Source organism: Corvus hawaiiensis, chromosome 2, assembly GCF_020740725.1.
Source record: "Corvus hawaiiensis isolate bCorHaw1 chromosome 2, bCorHaw1.pri.cur, whole genome shotgun sequence".
Lineage (NCBI taxonomy): Eukaryota > Metazoa > Chordata > Aves > Passeriformes > Corvidae > Corvus > Corvus hawaiiensis.
The window spans coordinates 112,597,841-112,615,913 of record NC_063214.1 but is presented as its reverse complement, the minus strand read 5'-3'; the positions used below and the strand labels follow the sequence as shown (position 1 = coordinate 112,615,913).

The 18,073-nt window shown below is 38.6% G+C and overlaps 1 protein-coding gene across 14 annotated transcripts in view; it reads left to right on the top strand.

Annotated features, from left to right (window-relative positions):
* Positions 1 to 18,073, top strand: part of DMD (dystrophin) — a 1,090,817-nt gene that overhangs the window by 944,339 nt on the left and 128,405 nt on the right. For all 14 annotated transcript variants that reach the window (XM_048288642.1, XM_048288670.1, XM_048288700.1 and 11 more), the window contains one exon: positions 15,553 to 15,631. In XM_048288642.1, the coding sequence (XP_048144599.1) occupies positions 15,553 to 15,631 (79 nt within the window). The remainder of the gene's footprint in view (positions 1 to 15,552; positions 15,632 to 18,073) is intronic.

Below are 18,073 nucleotides of genomic sequence, written 5' to 3'. Positions count from 1 at the left end.
ACTGTAGTTTGGAAAGTTACTTTGGGATTTGTAGCTACCTTACAGCGTCATGTCTGCCACTGCTGGCAACTGTAGAGGATAAAAACTACCCAGTCAAAAGCAATTACAGATCATCAGAGTGGAATCTGGCTTCTGCAGCCAGAAAGCAGTTATGGACATACAACTGCAGGCCAGCTTTGCTATTCCAGCAGTATGTAATCAAAGCACTTGTTTGTTCAGAGGAATCTTACTGTACAGTGGAGTTACTGACTGAATAGTCTAAATAATGCCTTCTGTCTTAGGTTTGGTTGGGTAAGAGTTTTGTTTTTTTCCTGAGACTGTGAGGGAAGACTATGGAGGTTGTGCAAAGACATTCAGGGTAGGAAAGACAAGACGTAAGAGGGTCTGCAGAGAGTGAGTTCTAATGATAGAAAGAGAAGGAAAGGGAACTTCCTACAGAGAGATTTTATTTTTTTTAAGAGATAAATTTAAGTAGGAATAAGAGAATTAAAGTATGTAACTAAATTATATTAATAGGCAAAGAGTATGAGTAAAATTATAAATGGACTAACAAAATTTGTATGGCCAATTTCATCTACATAATACTAAAAATAAGGACTGACATTATTGATTCAGAATGGTCAGAGAATAGCTAACACACTAGGATGGAAAGGTTTCAGACTTAAATGGCTCAACATCCAGAATTTTATTCCATGGGGTTTTCAATAAGTTAAAAAAGTGTGAACACAAAAGCTCCCAGTCAAATCTTTGTATTTTCCATTTGTAAACTTCTGATTGTAAATTATTCCTTTCTAAATAAAGTTACACAAGACTCAGCGCAGCTTGAAATTCCTCTGTATATCTCATTCAAATGTATAAATTCATTGCAGTAAATGGTATATTGAACAAACATGATTTCAGTTGCTTTTTACAGATGATCTGATTATTTTTATTTGACACAATTTGTCAAAAAGCTTACATAAATTTATTTTTGCCTTCAGATTTCTTTAGAAATCCTGGCCATCCTGATGTATTCCTGTAGGTTGACCCTGGCTGGATGCCAGGTGCCCCCCTAAGCTGCTCTGTCAGTCACTTCCTCAGCAGGGAAAAGTGCAGTGGGTATTATAATGGCTCGTGAGTCAAAATAAAGACAAGGAGAAATCAGTCACTCCATCTTCTGTGAGAAGCTGCCAGAAGCTTCCCCCACGTCTGACAGAGCCAACGCCAGCCAGCTCCAAGAGGGACCTGCCACTGTCATATACTGATGGTGTTGCCTTGGGTGGGTTTCTTACCTTCTATAACCCCTGAGAATAAATTTCAATCTCAGAAGTGTTAATTAAATTTTATATAAAAATATGTCATCTGATCTTCTAGCATTAGAAGCTTCAGTGTCAGTTTTGCTGAAGGAATCAAGTCTGTCCTTGTTTCTTAAGCTGTCCATATGGTTTTGAGATGCTCTTTCACTGCTTTTTAAAGGTATTTTATATAAATAATGAGGATGTTCATAGACATCACTCTTAAGTTTTATGAGTTATGAGACCATGTTGATTTAATTTTTTTTAGTCTTGTGGAGTCCTTTCTTGAGCATGTCCTTCATAGTTAAGTCTTTCATAAACAATATTTTTTCAAAATTCTTTCCTTTATTTGCCTAGCTTGAAGGGCATGTGTCAAACTGCCACTGTGATAACGATAGCTTGTAAGTTAGACATTCAGAAAGAGTTTCTGACTTAGTAAATTAAAGTTTTATAGCTGCCAATTAAACTGCCTGTCAGTGGATTATATGGTGCTGCTATACAGACACTGCAAATTCAGGTTTTGAGTCTGGCTTCAGCCTGTGTTGGAAATCTTGTCCTTGTTTCTCTCTTATTCTTACTCCTTGTTTCACAAACTTGAATTGCACTCCCCCTCAGTGGCACTTCATCTCAGGATCTCCATCTTTCTTACTGTATAAATTCTCCAAAATCTCTTCTATTCTTAGAATTTCCCGGTTCTCTGCTCTTAGAAACAGATGAGTAGTAAGGCAAGCATAAACAGAAATAATTTATTTGGCGGGGAAAGTTATAAAATACAGATAGCTGTGAAAATAAGCTGGCAAACTTCAGAGAGGCTTTTATGGCATTCAATAATAAACAACAAAAACATTTTTCATAATGTGGTGTATTCTCTGGGGGTGAAATGTTATTTCTCATGTTTGAAGCTGTGCAGATGATAAATATATTTTAACAACTCTACCATGATAGTTATGCACAAATTTGTTTCATTCATTTTTTAACTGGTATTCAAAAAAGGTATGTTTAATGTTTGAACCAATATGAAGTCTTTGAAATAGCAATAGTCAGTGCAGACCAGTTACAGCTTTCCTGGAAACATAAAATATCTTTGTTTTAATTCCACCCCTCCTGAGGGGTTGCACCTTGGATCTTTGTTCCACTGGGAAGGAAGAGCCCTCTCTCTCTGCTCATGGGAGGATCTGAATCTGTGATGTGGATAAATTGGGGGGTTGAACAAAACCGTTTTCTAAGATTTTACCTTCATCTGAGATCTTTACAGATTGACAGTGGTAAATAGGGTATTCAGCTTTTCAAAGAGAGGACTAATGAAAACAGATTTAAGATGAAAACTGCATAATAACATTACTGGAATTACTTGAACAAAATTTATGGCACTTTCCAAGTGCAATATATGATAATGGAGTTTTTTGACACACATAAAGTGATGTTTTTCTTGAATGCATGCATACACTGTGAACCTTCATGCCAGGATAGCTCTTAACCTTCACTATGTACCATTCTACATCCTTTGTAAAGATGTGGTGTAGCATTATTTATTTGTTTGTTATAAGCACCTTTTCTTCTCAAATAGAATAAACTGGAAATCCGAGACTATCTTCCAACTTAAATTAGAGTTTTTTAACATTGAGGTTTAGCGGTATGGGCTATATATAACTTAGATTTTGCTTTCATGTCAATTGAATTTATTCACAGATTAGAAAGGATAAATACATGGATTTTGGTCAGCTGCAGAATGAAGGCAGCTCCTCTCACAAGTCATATCACACTATTATAGGAGTGTTGCTATTATCTTCAATCAGCACAATATCAATCCTACCAGCTTTTGCTCCCATTTGAACAGTTACTTGCCTGGAGTAATTTTATTATCTTCAGTGTGACATATGCATGTCTTCCCCAGGGAGAAAAAGAGGCCTTTGTGCAAAATCAGGAGCTGTAGCAGTATTCAGAGAAGTGCCAGATAACAGGGAGCATCAAGCACTGGTCATATGGTTGCTCCCAAGCTTGAGCAGCTGCTGGAGTATGGAACATTCTGCAAAAGAATTGAGCACTTTGAGACTGAGAGGCCATCTTCAAAATGTTCATAGGACAAGTACAATAAATAAAAGTTTGCTTAATCCATCCAGCCAGTAATCTCATGAAATGAAGCTTTTCTTTTCATGTCATGTCAGCACTTGATTGAGAAAGCAGTTTCAGTCATCTTGAAACAGAGTATTATACTCTCTTGAGATTTCCAGATGTAAGAATATGGATGAAACAAACAAATAATGTGAATAGATCACATTGTAATAAAACTGTCCCGATTGACATCATTGTACTTGTTTCACCCTTCACAGCTAAAAAGGAAACCAAAGATATGATGTATTTGAGGTAGTTTTAGGACTAAGGATTATTTAGAGTGAACAGATTTATCACTATTGGTGTCAGTCTCAAAGAGGAAAAGAAAGAGAGGGCAGAAAATACGAAGGAGAAGAGATACAGGATTAATACAATGGTTGCTGCATGTAGAATCCTTTTTGTGCATTATTACCCTAGAGTGTACCCCTGTAAAAGAACATTTTTGTCTTACCTTCCACCTTCTCCTGAGCCTTCTGTATCCCTCTTCCTCCATGCTTCAGTCTTCCCAAGAGTCCTCCTCCTTGGCACGCAAACTCACTCAGGAAAGCTAAGCTCTATAAAAGTCAAATTTATACCTATCTTTACAGGGTTATTCTGGGGCGTATGTCTTAGTATGAGCAGAATTGTCTCAGGAGATGCATATTTCTCTTCATTTCTGATAGAGGAAAAGGCTTTTAGCTTTCTCACCTTACAACTCCTGAGTTAGAAGGGATAAAACTCATGCAGACCTCCCTGTATATGTTTTTGCCTGGTATTACATATTTAGCAGCACAGTCTAAGAAATTCTTCAGCTCTTATTTATAAACATTATTGGATAAAATACTACATATTTATGAAAAATGTATTTTCTCTGCATTTAGGATAGCAACATGGGTTTGGGAGTGTGAATTGAAATTATAAAAGTGAATTAAGATGCTCAACAACAAATTAAGGAGACAAGAATGGAGAAACGGTGGAAAAGACAGGACTGAACATCAAAGTCTCTTGAATACTGATGGGATGATAAACCCAGAGGAATCAGAGGGCAAATGAGTGAAGGGAGCTGAAGGTGGTGAAAGAAAAAACTTTGAAATGGTAATCAGCTAAAAGTAGTGCTGAATAAAGGCTATACTGACCTCTGTTTCTTTTAGAAGTAACCTGCATTAAATACAGGTCCAGGCTATGAGAATTCTTACTTGCATTTATGAGCAACTGTTCCCAAAACTAATGCTAGTAATGGCACTAGAAGTTCACAAATCTGGGGGAAAGGAGCAATAAAACTAATAAAATGAAAGATCAGTGAAAGTGAGGGAATGTAACTAGAACTTATAAAAGAACAATCTTCACTGCTGATGCTCAACCAGTACAGGATTATTGCATAGGCATTTGTTCTAGGGCGCATATAAAACACTCCTTGCGTGACATTCTACTTACAGTTCCCTAGGTCACCAAAGAACCATTTCCCTTAGCACAAAAACAGTGTGAATTACCTGACCTTTCAGAAACAAATGTTATTTTCAGTGCAGCATGAAGTTATTATTTTTTATTAGTTTAATGAGAGAAAAAAAAAAAAGAGAAACAGGGAAAAAGAAAATCAACCATAAAATCTTGTTAAGAGAGAGTATGTCTTTACCTTAGGGATGGATTATGGAACATTAATTAAGAGCATTTTCAAATGAAGTACAAAAAGGAATTTATTTTAAATTGTTTAGAAATATTTTTAAGGAGAACAGAAAGGAGTCAGTTCTATTTCAAAAGTGTAAAAACTATAGTGAAGAGAAATAATATTTTTTTAGCAGAAAAGCAAAGTAAATAAAAAAGGCCACAGGAAGGTGTCATTTTTTTATGTCCTTATCATTGTTTATTGAGGAGATGTAACTACATTACACATGATGTTATTTTCTGTGCATGCCCCAAAAGTGAAGAGAAAAATGCCTAAAAAGCATCTATCAAACAGCCATGTTAGGGTAGGAACATTAGGTGGTTACAGCCTAAAAAGACTAATGTTTAGTAATAATCTAATCATAATTAATAGTTCAGCCTTTTCCTATTTCCTTATGTTATTTAACATCAGTAACTAGGAAATCATATGTCAGGACTTTTTTCTTATGAATAATCCTTATCATATCTTGTAATCCAGACCCCCCCCCTCAATCTCCTGTGTTTTTACACAATTTAATAAGATTTTAAAAGAAATTTTTATATTCATAATACAAAAAGAGAACTTGCTTCAGATTTGTCCCCGTTCCCTGATTCTGTAAGACTGCTGTTCCTCAGTTTTGATTGCAATTGTTCACTCAACCCTCTGCTGCTGGTCACCATCTTTCTTGTTAATTCCTTCAGGCTCTCTGCAGCTGATCCATGTATGTCTTGGTTGTGGTGCCTAGAGATGACCACAAAATACCACCTAAAAGTCATATGGATGATGAATAATCCTGCAGGATAGATAGAATGTTGTTTTAACCAAAAAAAAAAAAAAAAAAAAAAAAAAAAAAAAAAATGGAAGCATTTCAAAGCGTACAGTATGAAGGTATGCAGGTGCCTTGATCTCAGAAGTCAGATTTGTTCTCAGGAAGAATATATGCCATGCTGAGCTCCTCACTAGACAGTTTTACTTACCACAGAACACATTCTCTCCCTAGTCACAGGCACCCAGCTCCCACTGACTTTGAAACTGTCAAACTGCATCAAAGTTAGATGCATTTTAACATCAATAACCTACCAGAGGTTCAGGGTCACCTATACATTTTAGTTTCTCTTCTACCCCACTTACAATACAGAACTAAGAGTATATATAGTTTCAGCTTTCTGCTGAAGGCAGAAGAGAAATCACTGAATCTATAGGTCTGCACAGTCAGAGCTCTAAGGTGTATATTTTATGGGGATGTATAGAAGATACAGAAGAGCTCTAAACTGTTGGGGTCCCTCCCCTGCCGTGTAGCCCTGGGAGAGGGGCCCTGAGGGCACAGACATGGGGCTTCCCTGTCCCTGCTCAGCCTCGTTCCCATTGGTTGGTTTGTGTTCCCTGCGCGGGCAGAAGGACCCTTGGTCCCGTGACTGGAACAGTTCTCGGCAGAGCTCCGGCCATGCGGCTGGAGAAATAAACATCTCTGAAACAGCTAGCAAGAATCTGTCTGTCCGTATATATTTCCTTTCCACGGGACTCCTGGTTTGATATATGCGTGTTGCAGTATCCCCACTGCAACAAATGGTGGAGATTTGTGAGCAGAACGATCCCCGATCCCTAAGCGACTGATTTGTGTGAGTAAACCCTGGAAACTTTGGATTCCTCTTCTTGGTTTTGCTTTGCTATTCCATATCTAAACTATGGAGGAACCGTGGGAAGACTCTTGGCTCTCAGAGCCGCATATGGACATTTATCTTAAACTTAAAATGATTCTTGAACAACGATTTGTAAATTTTAGCTTGATTCAAGCTCAAAAAGAACTGAAACACTTCCTGGCATGGTTGTTTAAGAACTTTTTCTATGTTTCTTGGGATTTAATTCTTACCAAGGGCTTTTGGAAAACCGTTTGGACACAGTTAATATTGGAGTCAAAATATATGCCGATGGAAGAATATTTTCGTGAATATTATTTAGTTACTGAGACTGTTGAGCAATGTCAGCTGTGTCCTGGTGAAGGGAAGCGTGGCGCAGGGACCGTGCGGCCCAGGCCACGTGCACCGAGTGCTCTGCGAGCAGCAGCGAGGCAGTTCCCGCGCGCAGGCGGAGCCACGCGAGCCGCAGTGTCGGTGGCGGAGCGAGGCGCGGCGGGACCCGGCAGTGCCCGCCCGGTCCTGTGCAGCGCGTGGTGGAGCGAGCCCTGGGAACGCCCGGCCGAGAGGGGCGGCACGCGGGCGGCGGCTGGCGGCGGTGGCGGTGGAGCGGAGCCGCGCCCAGCCGAGACGCGCGCTGGAGCGGGGCGCGGGGGAGTCCTCGCTCGGGGGCCCGGCCGAGACGTGGGTGCAGCGCCCGACATCGGCAGCGAAGCTGTGACCAGAGGAGGCGACGCATGGAGAACTGAGCAGCGCGGCCCAGCCCGGCCCACGCAGCCCCGAACGCGACCCCGGGAAGAGCGCGCAGGCACCAGCAGCCCCGACAATTCCAACACGGGAGCGACCGAAAGAGAGAGCAAAGACGCAGCGAGACAGAAAACAGCAGCCACTCGGAAAAAGGAAAAGATCATAGCAACTAAGACCTTAGGGATAGTAAAATGGTATAATGTTAAGCAAAATTATGGTTTTATAACAAGGTGTGACAACCAGCAAGACATATTCGTGCATAGAACTGCTATTAAAAAGAATAACCCTGAAAAATGCATCCCAAGCTTGGGAGATGGAGAGATGGTGGAATTTAATATTGTACTAGGGAGAAAAGGGTTACAAGCATCGCAGGTCACTGGGCCTGATGGTGTTCCTGTAAAAGGCAGTATATATGCAAAAAATCGTAGTCATGTTAGACAGTATCTCCATTGTAAGCCCCCCCTACAGTTTCCCTTTCCTAATCCCACCTTTCCCTTTTACCCTATGTCCTATTACCCCCAGTGTATTCCCAATCCGTTTTTTCATCCATGGTTTCCCTCACAAAACCATGCTTTTGCCAATTGTTTCCCCAAAAATCCCTTTCCAATGCCGAGTGGGAGATGAAAAGGGGGAGGGAAGATGTTAAACCCTCTCCTGCCTCAGTTTCCCCACAAAGCATGCTCAGAGTTCTGTCTCCCTTCTGTCAGCCCTAAGATGTTCCAGAGAATCTGTTTGGACATTTAAAGACTCAGGAGGGTGGCTTGTTTTGTTTTGAAACTGTTCTTGTTATGTTTATCCAGTTGTTTTCATTCTCCTTTTATTAAAATAAAACGAGTGAGGTGTTGGGGTCCCTCCCCCGCCGTGTAGCCCTGGGAGAGGGGCCCTGAGGGCACAGGCACGGGGTTTCCTGCCCCTGCTCAGCCTCGTTCCCATTGGTTGGTTTGTGTTCCCTGCGCGGGAGAAGGACCCTTGGTCCCGTGACTGGAACAGTTCTCGGCAGAGCTCCGGCCATGCGGCTGGAGAAATAAACATCTCTGAAACAGCTAGCAAGAATCTGTCTGTCCGTATATATTTCCTTTCCACGGGACTCCTGGTTTGATATATGCGTGTTGCAGGATCCCCACTGCAACACTAAACTAGGAATGATATGCTGGAAAAAGAGCTCTTGGAACATGAGGGTGAGGATTAAGGAGCAGATGAGCATAGGTGACACTGTGGTGGGCATCGGCTGCAGGCCACCTAACCCTGCAGAACAGGTGGCTGAGGCCTTTCACAGGCAAGTAGAAATAGCATCCATGGGGGACCAGCCTGATCATTTGCTAGAGAGACAACACAGCAGGTTGGAAGCAGTGCAGTGAGTTCCTTGGTAGCGCTGATGGAAACTTCCTGACGTAACTGGTGGAGGAGCCAGTACAAACAGAGGCTCTGCTGGACCCCATACTCACAAACAAGGAAAGGCTCACTGGATAGATGAAAGTCAGAGGCACTCCTGGCTTCAGTGACCATGAGAACACAACCTGGACTTCAGGAGAGTGGACTTTGTCCTCTTCAGGGATCTGCTTGGAATAATCCCACAGGATAAACCCCTGGAAGGAAGAGAGGTCCAAGAAAGTTCATTGATAAGGAAGGATCACTTTCTAAAATGTTCAAAACTGGTCCATCCTGAACAGCAGGAAGTCCAACAAAAGTGCCAGGAGTCCTGCGTGCATGAACAAGGAGCTCTTTGCAAAACTCAAACATAAAAAAGGGACTACACAGAAAGAGGAAGCTTGGGCAGGTAACCTGGAAGGAATATAGAGGCACTGTCCAAGAGTACAGAGATGTGGTCAAGCAATCCACAGCCCACTTGGACTAGAATCTGCTAGGGGGTGTCTATGGGTATTTATTTATTTGAATTTAAAGCTAATGTAAATTGTAAATTGAAAGCTTTTTAATAGGTGTTGTGCTGCTTTGTGAGAAAAATAATTGAATTGAGAAAAATTAATGCTAAATATCAGCATTTGTAAAATTACTTCCTTGGTATACTACAAAAGGAATATAGCAAGGAACCTGGCAGAAAAATAGTTGATATTGATTAAATTGCATACAAAAAGCAATATTAAAAAAGAATTAATGTGGCTGGGCAGTGAAGAATTTGAAAGCTTTGTCAAGAAATGCTGCAGAATGAAGGGATGCACAGCAGTTTCTTGTACTTTTAAAAGGCTAAGACCATGCTCAGCTCATACCAGTTTCATAAAATATTTTATATACTACAAAAGTGCATGAATAGACATAAGGAACATACAGTGACGTGAAAGGCCTTGCAGAACCTCCACCAGATTGTGTGATAGCTTCTATGGGAGCAGTGGGGGTGTCAAATGAGAGGCCACCCTGACAGAGAATCTTTTATCCAAAACAAAACAAGTAACATTTTCTAAGAGAATTATTTCCTAAAGATGTTTGTTCTTAAGATTTCACATGGTTTACAACTGTTTTATTCTCTCCAAATTTGGATGTTTTTGTTATTTAAAGACCTAACTTTCATTCCTCAGGCACATAAATACACAAAGCCCAAAGTGCCCAGATTTAGGATTATAAAACAAAAGCCTAAGAAGCAATGGCTGGTTATTCACAGTAGACATATTAATTCAAGGAGATCATTCTTTTATTTACTGTTTTCTAAAGCTCTGTGCCCCAAGCTTTAAGATGTTTCCTGAATTTATATTACATTTTATTCTCTTGTTTCATCTGAAAATTTTAAAAAGCTGTCAAGGTACAATACATGTATTCTACTATTTCTTATGATTTTTTTTTTTTTTAATTGAAAGGAGAATTGCATGAAGTCATTCAGATTTCAATCTGCTGAAGTATACAGTCCCACCGTGACCCAGAATTTTGAATTTAGTCTTTGTAACAGCTGTAAATGCATGCAAATAGCACTGTACTTATCTATTTTTTTCTTTAATGTGGAAAATAAGCACATTTTTACGCTCTCAAAATATTTCAGAACACTGAACTTTTCACCAGAAAACTAATTGTCCTTAGCTGTTTTTTCAACTCGGTAAATGTCAAGACTTAAACCTGAACTTCAGCAGCCGGGAACAATGGCTATCAATTGCCTTTCCTCCCCTGCTGTTCCTCATTAACAGCACAAAGTGTGCTTATTTAAATCCATCCTTATCGCCTAATGTACAAGGAGTAGTGAGTGACTGAATTCAGTAGCTATTAGAAGTACGGCAGATCAGATCTTCCTGTTTATTGATTTGTGAAGAACAGCCTCGCAGTGCTTTGACAGCTCTGAGTCAGTGAGAGCAAAGAAAGAAGCTTTTCAGCTCTTGGGAGGAGAATTGCTGGGCAACATTAAAGAAGGTCTTGTAGGAGCCGGTTTCCTTTGATATGCAGTCAAATTGGCTGTGCTTGGAGTCAAGGTCAGGAGGCTGTGGAAATGCTGTGAATATGGTGGGGAAATTAATGGAGGGTTATTTTAATAAGTATTGTGTGTATGCATGCTGATTGATACAGAAAATTGCCCTTCTCTTTTTGTGAGAACAGCTTTTGGTGAAGCAAATTTTGAAAAAAAAAAAGAAAAAGGAGATTGTGTGTCCTTTTGCTGCTGCACTAAATATAGCTGTTTAGATGAGAATCTTTTTTTATTCTTTTCTTGCCATTTTTCCTCAGAATCCCAGCCATTCAACAGTTGTCTTAACTCTTCACATTTAGCAGTTTTTTAAACTAGTGATCTCATTTCTGCTGTTTCATGTAAAAAAGTTGTAACAATTTCTACTCGCACACCTTCATGTAATTTTTTGAATAAATTCCTTGCCAAGTTCACCGAATTTTTTTTGGGTGCTGAGCACAGAGAGGCACCCAAGCCATCACCTTGGCTCATGCAGCCACTCATTGCAGAGTAGTTTAGCTGGCAGTCAGAGCTGAGCACCCCACGGAAATTTCCTCCACTGAACTTGTTCAGTTGAAAATCAAAGCTGTGGGCAAGCCTATGGCAGGATTAACCACAGCTAGACCAAGGCTCTTATGTCCCTGTGGTGTTGGTAGATCCAAGAGGACAAGATAGATGGATTGACAGACCATTTTTATAGCTCTCTGCTGAGGCCACTCCTTGTTTGCAGGCACAACTTCAGTACTGTGATGGCTGTTCCTTCCTGCAGCACGTCTTGGAGCAGCTCAGCAACTCCAGCACTCCTGGGCAGTTGCTGTTGGGTACTTTTTGAGAACATGGAAAATACTGAGAATTAAACAGCTCATGTTTCCTTCTTGATCTAGGCCTGCTTTGCAGTGTGGACATAAACACAAAAAACCACTTATATATGTCATAAAAATATTCTCCATTAAACCTCAAAAAAATTTAAAAAACAAAACCACAAAAAAAACCTCCAGAATTTAGTAGTAGACCCAAATTAAATCCATCAAATCCTCATTCTGACTGCAGTGGAGCCGTTATAAAAATGTTGTCAAGGTTGAACCCCACATTAGGTAAAACACTTAGAAACTATTCCTAACAACTGCATGACAGAGCTTTGCTTTTGTTATTGTTGTCATTTGTTTATCTGAACTTGATTATATATTCAGTTCACATGGCTGCACCCAAGTGATGGGAAACAGAGCTTGTTTCATCAAATGTTTTCAAAGTCTTTAAAGGAGAAGGACTTTAAATAACTTTTTTTTTTTACTTGCCAATTTGTTTAGCAGAAGCTGTTTCTGTACCAAGTATTATCACTTAAAATCAGTATAGGATTTTTAATATTACCATCTTCAGCCTCGAGTATATTTACTGCACTGCTGTGGTTCTTTCATTTGTTATGATTGAAAGAAGATCTGTATATTATGTAAAACATTGGATTAAATAATGTAAATGCATGTCTTTTCAAGCATGTATCCCCAGTGAAGAAAAGCAATGGTTCACGTATCCTAATTACAGAAAATTCTGATATTTGTTTTTAAGTCAAAATTAGATATAAAAATATTTTCATCTGTTTAAATCAAATTCTCATATCTTGATAAAGCAATATCTGGCTTTTTTAAAAATCCATTTATTTTTTTATTAGTAACATTTCTTCTGGAGAAATACTGTGGAGTTTTACCTAAAAGGCACCCAAATGAAATCCACAGTCCCATTCCATGGAGATTGTGGACCAGATGACCACTCTGGTCCCTTCCAACTTTACCCTTTCTGTGATCCTGCATGTTACATTCTGGCAGTAGTACCTTTAAAGTATCACTTTTTGCATGGCTAAGCCAACACTACTGAAATCAGTAGAGAATTTTCCCTTCATTAACAGTATATATTTTTTCTTCCCTTTAAAGAAAGGAAAATGAATGCTTGAATGGGCTTGAAAATTTTGCAGTTTTCTTCTCACAAGGGTCTAGTTGTTCACAACAACATTTTGTTCTAACTGCTCTTGGTTCAGAACATAGCATACAAAAATACAAGGGATACTGTCTGTGCTCATTTTGGAGGAGCCTATTTCACTTGATTTGAAGGAAAAACAAGACAAAATTTAAAATTTGGGTATTACCTATGCCTTGTTTATGAAAAATAAGAAACAGTTTTACAGGCCAGTGAGAATTTTTTTTCAAGAATCATGAAACATTTATGAAGACTTATATGGATATAATCTCCTTCTCCAGATTGTTGGTGCATAAGTCACAAAGTCAAATCCAACTGATTTTATTGGATCAGAGACACATTCTTCTGTAAGTCTAAGCAAGGATTGTTTTGGTGGGTATTTATTATACACCATGATCCAAGTTATTGTGGGTTCAAATTCTGTTATTTTATCATTTATGTGTTAGTTTTGATAAAATTAATAGAAACTGACTGCAATAATCTTTCTTGCTCTACCACCAACAGTGAGTTCATCTTTTACTGCCTTTTACCTAAAACGTAGTATGCCAATACATCAGCAAGTGGTATTTCCTGGCAGCCAAGTGGAATAATGTTTTGTACTCTCAGGTGATGTTTCCTGGCGAATATGCAAGATTTCTCAGTGTTTTATTCTTCTCTGTATTGACAAAATCTACCTCTAGACAGAGGTATTTCCTGGCTCACATCCAAAGCTGTTCAGTTGGAAAGTTTACCCTAAAGTGTGTAAGGTATTTTATTTTGCTGTACATATATGGCTAAAAATCTTCAGGTTAATAGTTTTGTGCAGTTTGAAGGTCACCTGGATATTTTGAAGGGATTGGAATTCTCAGTTTTAGCACACTTACAGAAGTTGTATAGGCTGTGTGCTGGCAGTGGTCGTGTGCACTAAAGGGTTCCCATGCCCTTTTCTGACCACAATTTGGCTGTTGAAATTTTCCTATATGAAACACTGCTCCTCACTGTCTGTTTGTAAAGTTCCCATTCTCTTTAGGGATTCTTCATGCCAGCAAGTACTTTTTCCATGCTAGTTGACTTAATGAAAAGTATGTACTAATGTAAAAGAGGAGCCACATATTTCTTTATTAACCAATATTTCCTAATGAAAAAAATAAGTATGTTATGAGGTAATTTTAAGACAATTCTAAAGAGTATATACATTTTCATTACATTTTTCCAGTGGTTTTTATTTGCAGGTGGTTATATATGTTTAAGATTATCTTTCTAGTCTTCATTGAAAGGTCATTTCTTGGTTAAGGTAATAGCACATCAGTTCTGTACTTAAGCTAATTATACTGATGACCAGAAGCAGCCCTTTCATAGTTTTCTATGCACTTACAGAGCTCCCCAGCTTGTATCTGTGCAGTGAATTGGGTGTGAACTCAGGCTCAAAGTCAGTCCCTGGTATGAAGCACTGCTTAACAGAACATCTGTGCTTGCAATTCAAGGGGAAGCCAGAGGAGAAAAGATGACATAGAAATGGAGGAAGCTGCAGGAAGAGCACCTGAAAAATGGTTTAAGGAAAGAAAGGAAATGGGCATTTTTTCTTATAATGTTAGTTTTAAAATTGTAAGCAAAGAAGTAATGTCTTTGGCAATAAGTTGCTATTGCTTAATTAGAAAAGATTTTGGGGTCTGGGGTTTATCTGGCAAACACGCACAGTCATATCAAATAGTTCATTAATTCTATCATTATTTTTCCTTTCTGACTGTATCATGCCCAGTTACTATACAATAGTTCCCTCTTACCACCCACCAAAAAAATTCCCTGACAGTTTTAAAATGTGGATTGCTTTTTGCTTGTGCAACCTATTTGTTTCCTTGTTATGTATCTCACAATTGGGCCAATTAAAACACACCAAACACACTCTTCCTTTCTGCTTTGTCAGTGTTTATGGAACACTTTTTCTTACAGGCAATATTTGAGTGAACTTGCTTCCTATCAGTTACTTTATTTATTAAATTTCAGAAATATTTATCATTACTTTAAAGCATTTTTCCTTGTTTTATGTAACCCCATTCTTAGGTCTAACTTAATTGATTCTTTCTAGCACATAGGCTATAAAGGGACAGGTAGATATCACTCATACACCAGGGAATCTTATTGCAACCACCCCCTTTTGGCTGCTTGCTCAATACTCCACTTCACTGAGATTTTCAAGGGTAAAGATAGAACAAGTCCTAAATTATTGTCTCTGTTCTCACACAGTACATCAACCCAACAAAACATTAGGAACGTGTTCTTAAAAGGACTACTCCAAGGAAAGGGTTGAGGGCTATGATTTGAGTGATTAAAAGAACAGGGAAACGTTTGTACCAGCTGCTCTGTTTTGGTTAACCTCATTTCAGCACTTGGTTAAAATATGGTTATCCTGTCCACATTAAAAGAGATTACTTTTCACGTGCTGATTTGTAATAGTGTACTTTCAAAAGTACTTTGAAATAGTTTTGGAAAAGTATTAACAGATGGATGTTCTGACTTCAATATAGACAAGCAGCAGTCATACTCTTTACAGGTACATAAAGTCAGGCCAATTTGCTATACCTTTATTTATCAGCCTTTTCATTTTCAGCTTCTTCTAGCATCAGTTAAGATGGGAGACGACCAACAAAATCCTAACTTTTTATTTACCTTCTTTTTTTCCAATGACACATTTAATCTCATCTAGACCCTGAAAGGCTACAATTGTTGCAGAACCTGCTTAATTTTAAATTGAATGTTCATTAATAAAAAAAATTATCTGACTATAATTTCTCTTTGTTTCTTGTGTAGAAAAGAGTCATTTTTTTTCTCCTCTCTTAACAGGTGGCCATTGATGAGCGCATCAGGCAACTGCATGAAGCTCACAGGGATTTTGGCCCTACTTCCCAGCATTTTCTTACCAGTGAGTGATTTCCCATTTCCATTTTCTTGTGCAGTTTGCATACACATTTATTTGATTTTTTTTTAGCCATATGCTCATTGTTCTTGTTATGAGTTTCTATTTTAGACTGTATTACAATGGTTTTCTTTTTTTTTCCTTGGGTGTTAAGTAAGATCATATTGTCCAGGTTCAAGGTAAAAGGAAAACATCTGCCATGATCAAGTCTCTTTGTCCAGACATCTATCTCTGCCAGGCTTATCTTCATTGTTTCGGGGCTTCCTTTTAGGACTAGCAAATTAAAATTATGTTTAAAAGAGTTTCTGATTATTTTAACCCAGAAAGGATTTAAAAAACAAACAAAACCAAAACCAACACAAATTTGGTTTATCTTTGGTTTAAAGAAATGTTCAGCTCCAAAAAGGGGCAAAATAAGACCGGCAAGAAAAATATTTTACAGGATTTGGTCACTTAGCAGAGCAGTGAGAGGATCAAAACCAGGGTGGGAAACTTGGCAGAAGAACGGCAGCTAAGTAAACTTTTTACAACTCTGCATAAAATATAATTGCCAGCAAAATTCCCACTTCACCTCCACACACATCTTTTATCAAGGATGTTTTGAAGTACACCAAAAGACAACTTGAAACACCTTCAAAGCTCCAAGGCAGTGACTAAAGTGAAGCTTCTTAAAGGCCATGTCTTTTCCATTGTACTTCAATTAAGGAAAGTAAACAGTAAAGCTTTATTTAAGAGATTATATCAGCAGAACAGAACACAGTCACAGGATAATGGTCTCCTACATGCAGAGGGACAAGCTATCCAGACATCGGAAATAGATGTTACTATTATTGCACAGCTACGTTCACAGTGGGATAGAGGACAAACTTTTCTTCAGCTGATACTGCATTGTAATTTTAATAGGTTAACCATTTTTCCACTGAAGATCTCAATGGGAAACTGAACATTCTCAGCAGGATGACCTGCAAAATCAAAACCAGGGTCGATGTTGTGCCATATAAGATTAATGCAGGCTGATTCAACCCTGCACCTTGTTTTGTCAAATTAAGATCCTGTGAAGAAATAAGCCCTATTTTCATAATTTCTGTTTCAAACCCACTTTTCTTTTACTCTCAATCACTGGGAATACTTTATCAGCTCAATATATATAACTTCAAATCAGACTTGGCAAGACTGAACGTGCAAGAGTTATGAGTATTTGACACGAACACAATATTTAAGCAGATACTTGTTTTTCCTTGTGACCCATGGCATATTCCTGGTGAAAGAATAAATTTGTAGGGTAAATTAAGCAAGCCTGGAAGAGACTAGAGTGACCTGCAGTGCATTATCACACTGATCACGGTGTCTTTGTTCTCTGTGCCTATGTTGAGTGCAGCCAGACAAATGGTTATGTCCTAGGCCCCTTCTGCCTTATTATTGATAAACTAGATTGATCTAAAAGATGATCAGTGTTATGATAGTCACCTCTTTCAGCCCACCCACCACCAGTGAGACATTATTCTTCTGTGTAACTAATTAGAGCCAGCAAACTGTGGACATTGTTCTGGACACTTTGTGCCATTTGAGGATCACCATAGGAAGAGGAGCCAGGTGAAAATGTGTTGACTTTGAAAATAGTCAAATCATTTAGAAATAATGGGCATTTTTATTTGCTTATTTGTTCTCTCTCTCTTAGATGTGTGTAAAAATACATAATCTTAACCATGCATGCAAAAGTTAGCTGTTTGAAGCTCTGAAAACATCTACAGAATCCTTCCCAAGTCTAAAAGTTCAGTCACTGAAAAGTGACAGTACATACATCAGTCCTATCTTTAATAAGCACTGAATTCCAAAAGCATCCAGTATCATGTACTATCACTATGCCTAGGGAAAATACCGTGCTTTGATATGTTTTTTATGTACTACCTCTGCTGCATCCCTGCATGGATGGAAGCACATCTATGGGAGAGAGAGCGCTGCAGGAGAGAGAGCACCATGCTCTTTGCCATCCAGCACCAGTCTTTTTTCTTCAGCTGTATTTGGGCATGAACAGGTCAAACATAAAGGTTGCCAGACAGAATCAGGCAGGTCAAATGAAGGCGAATTTAATGGCTTGTAAATTAGGTTTCAGTACGTGGCAGACAGAGTCCAAGTTGATCAGTCTGTGTCAACAGCAGTAAAAGATTAATCATAGCAATTTTTATGGTTTTATTTCATAAGCTCAAAACTCAGAGAGCATTTTTATCTAAGGAGCTGAGATACACATAAGATCAATACAAACTATAGTCAGTAAGGAAAATAAGCAATCTATTGGCTGTTGCATATCTAGTTTATACGCCAGTAATAATCAGTTCATCCTCCCTAACTGAGCATCAACTTTCCCTCTTCCATACATGCTTGCTCATCTTAAGATGCAAGGAATAATATCTGTTTATATTCTTATATGAAAAATTATCCTTTTATAGT